Source organism: Numenius arquata, chromosome 1 (assembly GCF_964106895.1).
Source record: "Numenius arquata chromosome 1, bNumArq3.hap1.1, whole genome shotgun sequence".
In the NCBI taxonomy this organism is placed as follows: domain Eukaryota; kingdom Metazoa; phylum Chordata; class Aves; order Charadriiformes; family Scolopacidae; genus Numenius; species Numenius arquata.
In genome coordinates, this window is record NC_133576.1 from 116,335,941 (window position 1) to 116,348,912 (window position 12,972).

A 12,972-nucleotide genomic window follows, 5' to 3' on the forward strand; every position below is an offset into this window, starting at 1 on the left:
GGCAAAGATTAGTGTTATCAGTCAGAAAATTGGTACAGAGACAGGTTATACAACTTCCCTGAAGTTCTGTAGCAAGTCACTGCTAGGTACTCCTGTGCCCTAACCATTGTATGGGTCTGCCTCACTGGACCAGGGACTGAAATCATGCAATGAATATTCATTGATTTCAAGGAGCCTGGAGAATTTGGTGTTCCCATGCACCAGTCCCACACTGTTGTGTTTGAAATAGTGTTGCTAAGAGCTATTCTGTTCTGTCTTCTTTTGTTTTTTTTTAATTTTTTTACAAAATCTAACTTCAGCATTGTCTCTTCAGCACAGAGAGATGAAAAAACCCTCTCTCAAAACCAGATCAAAACCTGAATATTTTCTTTCTTGCCCGTTTCATCACCATGGTACTGGAGTCCTGTTGAAAAGAAAATAAATAGCGAAGCCCTCACAGGAAGTCTGCTAAGGCATGAATCTTCAGCTGAGATAGGAATGTTTGCCTGTGGTTCAGAGTGACACCAGCAGTAGGGCTGTGTAGGGATTTACAGTGTATTTGGTTAACATAAGAAACTAAGTTTATCTAAACACTTTCTTATGTTATCACTGTGTTATCCAAACACTTTGTTAGCAAGACTGGGAGATGAGGATGTGTGTTAGCCCACCACTACTTAAATATATTTGCACAGTTCCTGTGGCTTTAGTTTTTGGAACTTGGGTATAGATTTAGCAGATGGACTTGCATGAAGGGTATGGAAACTACTTTTAGCTTATTCCTGTCATAATACTCTCTGAATGCTTTGGCAGAGGAAGTCTGCCACCTGAAGTGTCTTCCTCTCTTTTGACTTCTATTTTGACCTCTATTTATTATCCAACCTTTTTTTTTTTTTTTTTTTTTTAATTTACTGTTGAGAACCACTGTCTTTCAAGAATCCACACTGTGTTATGCTGGCTATTCTTGGCTTGGGAAGAGTTCAGCTGAGGCCAGTGGAGACTATATTCATATGCTGGTGTGGTTTGACTGAGAAAAAATGTGATGCTTAAAACTGAACAGGAGCAAGACCATAACACCTAAATTAGCAGCCAGACAGTGGACAAAACAACCAACTCCTTGCAATGACTTTACCCACTGACCAGGAGCGCCTGGTCCCTTCTAATCTCCCGGGAGAGCAGAAGGGACAGGAAGGTCACATCGTCTGAGCCTGCCATCACAGCCAACAGACCACCCACCGGCTTATGCTTCACCAGTAAATGTGCAAAGAAGGCATGGAGAGGTTGTGCCCAGGGAAATACTCCAGCCAGAGACCACAGGAGTGGTTATTTTGATGCATTTATGCACTAGCAGTGCTATTAGAATTCCACTTTTATATAGTCCACGGGGTGGTTGCAGGCTGGTTAGCTCACGTAGGAGTACACATCAGCCACTCCAGGTCAGACCACAGCCCCATCCAACCCACTATCATGTGTTGGCCAGTCAGGCAGTTGCAACTGCTTTGGGAAAAATATAACACTGGGATAAGCATGTAGTGATGCTGAATACCTTATATATTGTACCTGCGTTCATGTGATTCAGGGAGGTCCTGAGCCACAAGCTGGAATTTTGTGCTTAATGGCCCTTGCTGGATTTTTCTTTCAGGAATTTACCTAATCTTTTTTTGAACTCTTCTAAAATCTGGCAGCTACAGTATCCTCTAACAATGACTTCCAGGGGTCAGGTATGCAAAGATGAAGAAATATTTATGATCATTCTTTTTGAACCTGCCCCATGATCATTTCACTTACTGTTCCCAACTCCATCCACTGTGAGAAGATCTCAGCACTGCCAAGTGGTGGGCAGACCTTTGTAATAGCAAAACGATGTTTGTTGGTTTGCTCTCAATTGCTTTTCTAAAAAGTTTTAAAATCCTCTTTGCTTTTTTGTTCCTACTAAGCACTTTTATTGTATTTTCATAAACCTATCCAAGATCTGTTTCCTCAGTGATAACAGTTCCATTAAATCCCATAACGTTGTGGTTTAGGGTGTTTTTTCTCAGGTACATTTATCAGCACTCAAAAGATACAGTTTTAAGGCCTTCTCAATCAATATTGTAAGAACCCTCAGTGTTTCCAACCAATTTCTATTTTGACTTCCACACTAATTTGGTGTTATCATTACATTTTGCCACCTCACTACTCCGTCTCTTTATAAAAATTGTGTGTGGATAGTGGACAAAACAGGTTCCAGTGCTAACCTCTGTGGGAGTCCACTGGGAACCTCATACCATTGTGAACATGGAATATTTATTACTACTTTTGTTTCCTGTATTTAAGCAGCTATTAAGCCACAAGTGGCCTTTTCCTTTTTATCCCTGATAGCTGAGCTTCCTTAGGATCTCTTGGTAGAGGATCTTGGAGGAGTCTTTTTCAAATTTGTTACTATTCATTTTGTGGATTTGATAGCCCTGAGCTCCTCTGTGGGAGGACTGATGAGAGGAATCACTTCAGCTGTCTTGCCATGACCCTCATTTTCTTGGCTTTTTGCACGTGTCCTTATTTCTCTAAGTTTGCCTGGATGGCTGGTGGGGCAGTTGCCTTCTTTTTCTCCCTACCGTCCTTTGTGCCCATAAACAAACTACTGTTGTTGTTCTGAGCCTGCATATTATTTCTAATCCTCTGCTTGTATTGGAGCTGCCTTCTGTGGTTTGGCCAGGCCACTAATGCTTTTGTAATCTGGAGATACTTTTTATACCGGTGCTAATGACAAATATTAGGATCTTAAAATGCAAATGGCTAATCCTCTGATGTTGCAATGGGGATGCTGTAACAGAGGAAAAGGGTATAATGTACTATTCAGAAGCCTCATCTCCTGGTTTGAAGTTTATCAAAGGTGTCTGTAAGCCTATCTTTCATGCATAAGAGGAAGTCTTGCTTAGCAGTACTCATTTGGGGATGAAGGGATTGAGAGCAGCTCTGCTGAGAAGGACTTGGGAGTACTGGTGGATGAAAAGCTGGACATGAGCTGATGAAGTGCACTCATAGCCCAGAAAGCCAACTGTATCCTGGGCTGCATCAAAAGAAGTGTGGCCAGCAGGTTGAGGGAGGTGATTCTGCCCCTCTACTCTGCTCTGATGAGACCCCACCTGGAGTGCTGTGTCCGACTCTGGGGTCCTCAGCACAAGAAGGACATGGACCTGCAGAGGAGGGCCACAAAAATGATCACAGGGTTGGAACACCTCTTCTATGAGGACAGGCTGAGAGAGTTGGGGTTGTTAAACCTGGAGAAGAGAAGACTCTGGGGAGATGTTACTGCAGCCTTTCAGTACTTAAATGGGGCCTACAGGAAAGATGGGGACAAACTTTTTAGCAGGGCCTGTTGGTACAGGACAAGAGGTAATGGTTTTAAATTAAAAGAGTGAAGTTTCAGACTAGATATAAGGAAGACATTTTTTACAGTGAGGGTGGTAAAAGACTGGCATGTGTTGCCCAGAGAGGTGGTAGATGCCCCATCCCTGGAAACATTCAAGGTCAGGTTGGACCAGGCTCTGAGCAAGCTGCTCCAGTTGAAGGTGTCCCTCTTATTGCAGGAAAGGTTGGACTAGATGACCTTTAAAGATCCTTCCTACCTAAACTATTCTATGATTCTATGATTTTTAAAACTGATTATCAGACATTTGACATAGCAGCTGACTTGCCTCCATAACACGTTGCTTTCTAGTTAAACGATCCTGTGTCATAATGCTGTGCAGCTATTAGCCACTTCCATCCCGTTTCCTGGCTACGTTGAAATCTCACAGAAACTATTTTCCTTTTGCCCCAGTCCTATTACAGGCAGCCCCAGACAAGCCCCAGACCCTCGGCGCCCTGGCACGGCATCAGGAAGACGGTCGAAGTGTTGCTGAGCCAGGGGGAAGCATTCTGGCTGCTCTGGAGGCCCTGCTGTTTCATGCCCTGTATAAATGAGTTTGCAGCCTGTAGTAATGCCAGCTCAGGTCTCAAACAAACGTCTGTGTTCAAACATAAAGCATTTTTCCTAAACAGCAGGCAACGAATTTCTGCTTTTAAAAGTCCCAGGCCCAGAGATAGGATTCAAAAGATGTGAAGTAAGTGAAACCCTCATCGTAAACACAGCTTTGGGCTCCCCACATATGACTTTTTTCTTTTCCTAAATTTGAGAAAGGAGGAATTGCCTGTTGTTAACACATGAGCTGCTGTGCAGGCATCTGTAAAGGCAGGTACAGGTAAGACATATAGGATGTGTGGATAGGATAGGGGCAGGATGTGTGGATAGGGTAGGGGCAGGATATGGGGATAGGACTCCAATATCCAATATAGGATATATTGCATATATAGGATATTGGAGTTTTGGCCACAATCCAGCAAACTGAGCTGTTTTCCTACCTGCAGGATTATAGAAGGGAATCCAGAGATCAACAAGTTAAAAGTAGATGCTTGACTTTTTATTCTTCAGTGACTTGAAAACAAGAGTTTCCGGCTTCTTCTAACTGCATGTCACTAATGTTAATAACAACTGTGCTCCTCCAGTGATTAGGAAGCTGTGTTGTTCTCATAGCACCAATGCTTTCAAATGAAGAGAAGCCATCAAGTTGACATTTAATTTTAGATGCGATATAACAAGATAAGTGCAACTAACAATAAAAGGGAAATGGGTCATGGCAGAAAGATCAAGTGACTGATTACTGTGTGAGAACTACAGGTTCAATCCGAGCCTGAAGAACTCCACGCCAAGTACGATACTGTGGACCTATCTCACAGTTAATTCAGAGGGGTGCCTTATAAGACATGAGTAAGTGGTCCTGTTATATGTGGATACAAGTGGGAAAGTTCATCTCAGTTTACCCTCAACTACCCCACTGCTTATAGCGTTGCCTCATGCCTACATGAGTCATCCTCTAAGGCCAAGGTGGTGTGTAAAAACTCACACTGTTGTTGTGCTCAACAAAACTGGTCGTAAATGGATAGTTCGTTATACATCTTGGCGTTTCTAGACTACACCACACTGTTCTCTCCAGACAATTAAGGCACCCCACTCGCAGTGAAATGGAAGCAGATTTCAAGTACTGCCTGTGATAGTTTGGTATGTATCTGGGTAGCCCGGGGGCAGTTTTTTTTCTGCAAAGAGTTTCCTCTTTCCCTCTCACACCAAATGCAGTTTCAGGTAGGAAAGATGGAAGAGAGACATAAATCAATGAACAGAAAATCAAGTCTTGCAGTTCTGCCTGTGGATGCGTACAGAGAACAGTACGCATCCTTGACCTGACTTTGTCAATTCTACTAATAAACACTATGCAGGTGTCAGTAGTGCTGTGCTTTAATAATAAAACTGTAAGTGAAACCTCCCGATCTTTCAGAAAATTTCAGTACCCATCAAATCACTGTTTGTCATGTTAGATGTCCAGCTGTGACACGTAGGCATTACACTATAGATACAAGGGCAGACATTTCTGATTCAGGTTTAAAATCACTGATTCCAGCTGTGGTTTTATGAGGGAATCTTAATTCCTGCATGGAACAATCGTGACATGGGAATGTGGGGTTGAGTTTCCATCTGTTGGGCTGTGCTGCTGTTGTGACAGGCAGCGATTTCAGGTGTGCGCTGGGGCTTCCCCGCAGCCTTTGTAAAATGCACGGGAAAGCTTTCATCTTGGTTTTATGAGATGCATTAGCATGAAGTTCAGTGTTGCTCTATTAACTATTCCAGAAACGGTCTGTAAACTGAGACTGAAATATTAATTAGCTCTCTTATATAACAGCTTAGGCTTCTGTAGTGCTTTTCGTCTGAAAGGTTGGCGGCCAAAGGGATTTCCTCATTTGAATGATGCATTTTTGAAAAGAAACGGTGAGTGTCAAGGCAATCACAAAATGAAGAGACAGTAGTTTTAAAAGTATGCAATGAGGACTACTTCTTTCCTCCACTGTGCACAACTTCAAGCGCAGGAGCTTTCAAATGAGTGCTGCAAGACCAGCTAACTCTTGTTGTTTCTTGTTTTATTTGACTACTATGTAAGTGCTGGACCGGAGCCAAAGAATTCCGCCACGGTAGAGGCAGCGCTGAGCCTGGAGCAGCCCTCTGGTTCTGAAGTTGTGTTTGGACCCTTGTGTGCGGGAGGAAGGGAAAATGACTTTTTGCAAGAAAGGCAGGAAAAGCAGCAAATGGAGGCTCCTCATTCTGCCCTTCGTGACCGCTGAGATGTGCTGCTGGGGAAGCTGGGAGGGCAGCTCTGCCCCATCACTTACCCTCTGGCAGGGACGTGGGAAGGATGGGCAGCCACAGGAGCACTGGGGCTGGTGCTTTGCTCTCTGTTACAAGCATATAACTAGGTTCGTTGAACCCTTAATAGTCTTCTTCCCTAGTCAATACTTTTCTGAGGCTCTTGCCTTGGCTTTTGTTTCTTTGGGCTGACTTTTGAAGCATTACATTTCTGTTAAACCGCTTCCTAGTCTTTGGGAATATAGCAAGGAACAATACAGAATCCCATTAGCTGAAAAAGTCAATGCGTTTTCCAACAGAAAAAGAAATCCGTATGAAAATTTAAACAGACTGCTATAGAATGTTTGTAATTGCTTTTTCCACTAGCAATGGTAATTTATAAATAGAATTACATCAAAGGACTGTAGATTAATCAAATAAGAATTTCTCCACGTGGTGGTAATGTCTCTTTGGATAAATACTGTGCACATCATTGACACTTGGGAGTCTCTGGGATATTTGTTCTTCAAAAGACAGCAGCTGAGTGACTGACAGGCTAACTTGGCAAGCTGGGATGGGAATGGAAACCATCCCTTCCCTGCTGCTCGGGCTCTCTCCACCTGCACCTGTGCGGCTCTTCTGCCTTTCCACTTTGCACAGCAAGGGAGGGAGAAGACTGGTCATTCCTACTCCCTGGCTGCCAGCGACCAGCCTGTTTGGGAGTATGGATGGTAGTGGTGCCACGTCTTCTGTATTGAGTTTGAAGTCCCTGCTGGGAGTCTCAGAGAAGACAGTACAGCCACGCAAAAACCAGCAAGTACAGGATTGTGGGTGCTGTGTATGGTAAAAAGGGTAATGGAGGCTTTCAGTCTACAGCATTCATTTTAAATTTCTAGTACCTGGAATTATATTTCTCCATTTTGCAGCACTGCAAAAGTCCCACTTCAATGAGGAATAAAATTCATAAGGTGTAATGAGAACAGATTGCATCGCAGTAAATCTCTACCCTAAGGGGTTTGCACAGAGTGAAATTCTAATGAATAATTGTGAATGAGGCAACTTTCCCCCCTCACACTTAGGTGGCCACCTCTGCTCTTGCAAGCTAGCCTGACCTTGTTCTGTGCTAGCAGGCAGGTCACAGGCAATGCCACCACACGGTCCTTCCCTGGTGGGCAGCATCATCCAGGCTGGGGGTTAGAGGAGAGCTCCATCATATGAAGGCGCATCGTGATGTTGTTGGCCTCAAGGCTGGAGAACAGGACACAGGTAGACGTCCAAGTTGAGTCTAGGGAGGTCAAGATCCCCCATAGGATGGGACTGGGGTTGAGTCCCTTCTGCCCGGGACTTGCAGCCACTCCAGCATCCCCCTGCCTGAGACTGGCCTCATGGGAAGGGGCATGGTTTTGGGAGGTGGCAACACAGTTCCCAAGCTGTGCAGGATCCATGCTGGCCAGCCGCCCCGCTGCCTCCCTTCTGCCTTTCCCTGCCCTGCTGCCTGCATATGGGTTTTGGCAGGGGCCCCTTCAGTTGGGTGGGTGGAAGAGCCTTGTGAGTTGTCGTGATTTCCAGTTTTGTCATACTGTGAAATTGATCTCCAGGGCTGTGAAATTGTTTCCCGTGGGCCAGCAGGGCTCGTATCAGGAACTGTCTTGATCACAAAACTCCCTGGCAAGAGCTTTGCTCCCTTAGAAATCATCTCACGCTAGGGGTGTATTAAAGCAAAATATTGGTATTTTAAAATGTGGTGGAAAATTATTTGTGGCAGGCATACTAGGAAGGCATTTTCAATATATTTTTAGTCAGATTTGCTGCCCACTTGCTGATAAAAATGGCAATGTTCTGCTTCCGTTTGATTAACTAAAGAAATAGCATGTTTTGCAAACTCAGTGGTTGATATGCAAGTCTGAATGAAAACAAATCCCCCTCTGTCTGTTAAAAAACCCCAGAAGATGTTATGGTGAGGAACCTGAAGACCAGAATCTCTCCATCCCCTTCCCTTCTCCCAGGTTGTGACCAGTTCTCGGTAACACTAATATTAGGGAATTTTGGGTCTTGTTTACTGCTGAGTGCCTGCTGCTAGGCAGTGTTGATTTTTTCTTTTATCCCAAGGGCTTCATTTGTTCCAGTGCTCGTTGTACTGTGCGGTTTTGAGGATTCAGACAGCCCTTCCCTAAATGGACTTTTTCTTGGCAAACAGGGGTATGATTTTTAGAAAATTAGCAAGGGCATCTTCTGCAGAGATGAGTCGACAGCTGGGCGGTGTGGAGCGGAGGAGGAAAAGGTTTACCGCCCTGTGTACTCTAAAACAGTCATTCCCGACTGTCTTCAACTTTTTCTTCTTTGCTTTCGGAAGCAGCCTGGTGCAGCCCCCTCCGTGCTAGGTAAGCTCCATCGAGCCAGGGGGCTGCCGGGGCTGGGGCAGGCTGGTTGTCCTTCTCTGGGGCTGAGGCAGACTGGCTGTCCCGCTCCAGCAGGCTCCACTTCCACAGGCTGGACTCAGAGCGATTGGCCCGTGCGGATCATGTGGGAGAAGCAGGAATCCTGAGTTGTAGGTTTTGGCACTCCTTTTTCTTTTAAAGCGCTTGCTCTTTTCAGCTCCCTAGGGCTTGTTTCCTCCCTCCTTTCATTACCCTGATTATAATCTGGAGTAGCCACAGCGGAGACTGACGGAGTGATTTTAAAGGAGCAGAGATGTTTAAGCAGGTGCCCAGGACTTCTGGCACCGGCTGTTACTACCTAAACTCGGTGTCACCTGAGGGCCAGGAGATGTACTTGCGATTCGATCAAACCACCCGGCGCCCTCCCTACAGGATGAGCAGGATTCTCGCACGTCACCAGCTGCTGACAAAAATTCAGCAAGGTGAGTTACTGGCAGAAGCTCTCCTTAGCCTGGTGTTGTCACAGGTTCTGCAGGTCCCCTTTTTCGTAGGGGAACAGGTTTCAACGCCTCATATTTCAGGCTCTTTTCCTGTCTCTATTCTGAACTAATCTGGCTAGAGTCAGAGTTTGAAACAGTCATTCATACCTTTCTGTTTCTACATATGCACACATACACAGAGAACCCAGAGACAAATGCTAGTGCCTGCTTAGCTATTTAACTAAATTATCTTTTAATCATAAACTATGCAGTAGCTTAGGTGCTGAAGTTCGTCTTTTCCGACTGGCAGAGCAGTTACTGGCAGCAGTACATCTGCTCCGGTTGCCACAGGTAAAACCTGCCTGTGGTAAAGCACAGAGAGAGAACAGATGATCATCCAGCTAAAAACAAAGCAGAAGTCCAGAGCCGCTGGAAGAAGGCAGCTGGGATAACATCCTTTGGAAACAAGAGTGTGTAACTGACAGAGGATTAGAAAACTTGTCACATGTCCTTAAAAATAATTGCAGATTTGGCTTTCTGCAGCTGCTTATGCAGTTATCTAGGCAGACATTAGAGAGATATTGGTTTTCCTTTTCTGAATATATATCCACAGCACTAAAGCTAAATGCCTCAGAACAAATCATTTGGCCTGTGCATGCAATTTAAAATCATATTCAGAATCAGTAATACAAGGATAAAAAAATAAAAGCCAACTGTATGGACTTTTCCAGATTAAAAAGCAAATCAATACATAGTTTTGTATTGATCACAGTTTTGCATAGCATCCTGTCTCCAAGAATACCAGTTTCCAAAGTGGACGTGGTCCTACATGCAGAAAAAGAGTATGTCGTGTATTTGTCATGAAAGAAAAATAAGATCCTGAAGATAAGTCACTTTCTTGACAGCTTGCAAAAAGATGTTTGATTCTGCTAACTAGGGGAAGGCATAGAGTTAACATTGTTTGCTGTCATATCTGGCAAGTATTACAGAAATTGGTGTGAGCTTCTGACCAGCAGCAGTTAAATGGAGTGGCTATTTCTGTGTGCTGCTTTCCAGTAAGATTCTTTATATCCGTGGCTGTCAAACTCTGGCAGAAGTACAGGGATATAGCGATGAAACTTTTATTGCATTTATAAAGAAAACAATACATAATTCTTTGGCCAGCTTTTAAAAAAAGATGAAAAAGATAGTTTCTGTGGCAATTAGGAAAACGCAGTTGTTTGCAAGGCAGTCTTGGGAACTGGTTGTGTTTGAAGGATACTGGTCCTCACCGCAGCTCTAATTTCAGGAAGGATATTATGTCATTCTGTGTACCCGGTGTACAGCCTGGGTTGAATGGAAAGAAAGGGTAATTGATTTCTCTCCAGGTTTACTTGAAAATGTTTTGGGTGCCGTGCTAGTACCAACCGAATTTTCAAGCAGCAGCTGTGGATGGGATGGATCAACACAACTCCTCTATCTGTCCTGGTGCTGTTTAATGTTCCCTCTTGTAACCTGTAACCTATCAGCTGTCTGGGACAGCCAGGGCTGCCAAAGCCACCCAGTGGTGCTGGGGCTTTTGAGAGGCTGCGTGGTGGGACAGGGAGGAGTTTCTGAGATGTAACTTTTCTGCAGCTCCTTGCATGGAGAGTCAGTCTGTGGCAGATGATCTCTGCTGCCCTGCCACGGCTTTCCAACCTGTGCCACACTGAGCTGTGGGAAATGATGTTTGTATTGTGTTTTGATGATGTGTTATATGTTACAGTTCAGTATATGAAATATTTGTGTGTTTTGGATCACTCAGAATACATTGTTGATTCCTTCACTTCTTTTATTGATGGAAAACAGGGACAGAGTCCGTTCTTTGTTGTGTCAGTTCATTCACATGAAATTGTGTGTGCAAATAGATGCTGATGTCTGAGTCCATATATAGGAATGTACTCATCTAGTAGAAAATCATATGCAAGGTGCACATCTTTTCTGCAGTGCCCCAACTACTGAATAGTAATTTTGTTAAAAATAGCCATGTTAGTAATACCAAAAACGCTAAGTCTGGCTAGCATAACTCAGTCTGAAGGCTCCAATTTACCCTCGGTGGATGAAACCCTGACAAGACTTTTAAGGAGGGTTTGCTGGGTGAGCGTGTCTCCCTCTGTGCCTGCCTTGTTCAGAGCATAAACGGTGTGAGGGTACTGCGGTCAATCCCAGTCCCAGTCCCAGAGGGTACTGGAAGAGCAGTGTAATATGGATGGAGGAATCAGCTGTCCCTTTAGAGATGAATGAGTTTTACCCATTGGCAAGTGAGATTCGCTACTTATGGAGTGCCACAGAGCAGCTTATCAAGAATGTATTGACAAGTAAATCAGGAGATGCAAGATGAAACCCAAGACTTGCTTTCAGTCACCAAAATGAGTAAAGCATGTAAATCATTATGTAGTCTCCTTGAATTCATATGTCCTTGAATCATACATTTTAAGGCCATTAAGACAATGCATTTGAATGCAGCTACCCAATTCTTGTGTTAACTCCTCCCCATCTAATCACTGTTTGAATTATAGTGTATGTTTAGAAAAACATCCAGCCTGTATTTTAATATCACTGGAATGGTGAATCCTGCCTGGTTAATTGCTTTGCTGAAAACAGATCTGCCACATGTTTAAGTGCTAAGTTGCCTTGGGGCTTGTTTGAATACCTGCTCTCTACTTTTTGTGCAGGTATTTTTCAGTTGCTGCTTTTCCACCTGGAGGCACCCACAGTAGGAAACACTAAAGTTTTTACATCAGGGATATTTTTCCTTAGTGAAAGGAATGATTTTCAAAATCACAATGTATACAATGTACAATGTATGGAGCACTTCCATTCCAGGAGAGGAACCAGATTCACTAATGCAGTGTAATACAAAGCGCTGCATGTACTTCTATCTTTTCAGTCATTAGCTGCATGTACTATTCCAAACAATGCTAAATACTCGATCATTTTGTGCAATACAACTTTTCTTCCTCCTTTAAAAACACACTTGCTGAAGAATCTTTCCTTTGTATTTTCCTTTGGTGTTAGTTAAAAATAAACTAAATGAGTCATTAGAGGAATTATGCTATTTAATCATTTCTAAAAAGAAAACCACCACAAGGGAAATGAAAGGAACTAGACTGTTACTTTAATCAGATCGTACTTTGAAAGTCCTAAATATTTGGTTTATGTACACCAAACGACTCCTTGAGGCAGAATTATGTGGTGGCCTGTGAATGTGAGTAGTAATTATCTGTCTGATATTAAATAGGTATTTTCAAAATGTGATCTTTTGATGATTCCCTTTCCCCCATAAGCCCGTTAGTTTCCATGCTGAAGGGGACACATGCCTCAGCATAAAGGAACAGGGTGTAGCATGCTTGGTCTGAGGTATTTATTCAAACTGTGTGCACTAACTGTATGAGAATTCATAAATGATTACTCATGTTCTCTTTAAATAAATAAGGTGGTGACTTTCAAGAATTTATATTACATGAGTCACAAAGTTGTTATTTCTTTCAGAGTACATGGCTAAATTATGTGGAGAACAGAAAATATAAAAAGTAACTGTAGGTAAAAAGAAATCAAGAATTAAAGCCATAATCTGAAAATGTTAAGTTGAAATCGTTGACTGTGCAGTACAGGTAGAGCGTAAGTCAAGGTGAATGAAGCCACATCTGCCCCTGCACAGCCTGGCATCGCCAGTAAAGAAATGTCCCCATTCATCTAGAGTAGAATTTGATTCTTAGACTGCACTTTCAGTAAGAAAATAATATGAAGAAATAAATGAAAATAAGACAAATTCCTATTCTCAGTGAGTAAATTCCTGCCCAGAGTGAGTAATGCTCTGTGATTTGTCTCACTTCATGCCCACAGGCAAGAGAGGTTGAAGAGAATTGTTTGATGGAGCGATGTCAAAGCATACTATAACTTTTCAAGGCAAACTCTCTGTTCAACA

The 12,972-nt window shown here is 43.3% G+C and overlaps 1 protein-coding gene across 3 annotated transcripts in view; it reads left to right on the plus strand.

The window, feature by feature from the left end:
• Positions 1-12,972, plus strand: part of STARD13 (StAR related lipid transfer domain containing 13) — a 315,545-nt gene that overhangs the window by 187,280 nt on the left and 115,293 nt on the right. The window contains exon 1 of one of the 3 annotated variants that reach the window (XM_074155441.1): positions 8,823-9,029. The exons of the other annotated variants lie outside the window; for them this stretch is intronic. Within the exon in view, the coding sequence (XP_074011542.1) occupies positions 8,861-9,029 (169 nt within the window). The 5' untranslated portion in view covers positions 8,823-8,860. Of the gene's footprint in view, positions 1-8,822; positions 9,030-12,972 lie in introns of those variants that run through there. 3 annotated transcript variants of the gene reach the window in all.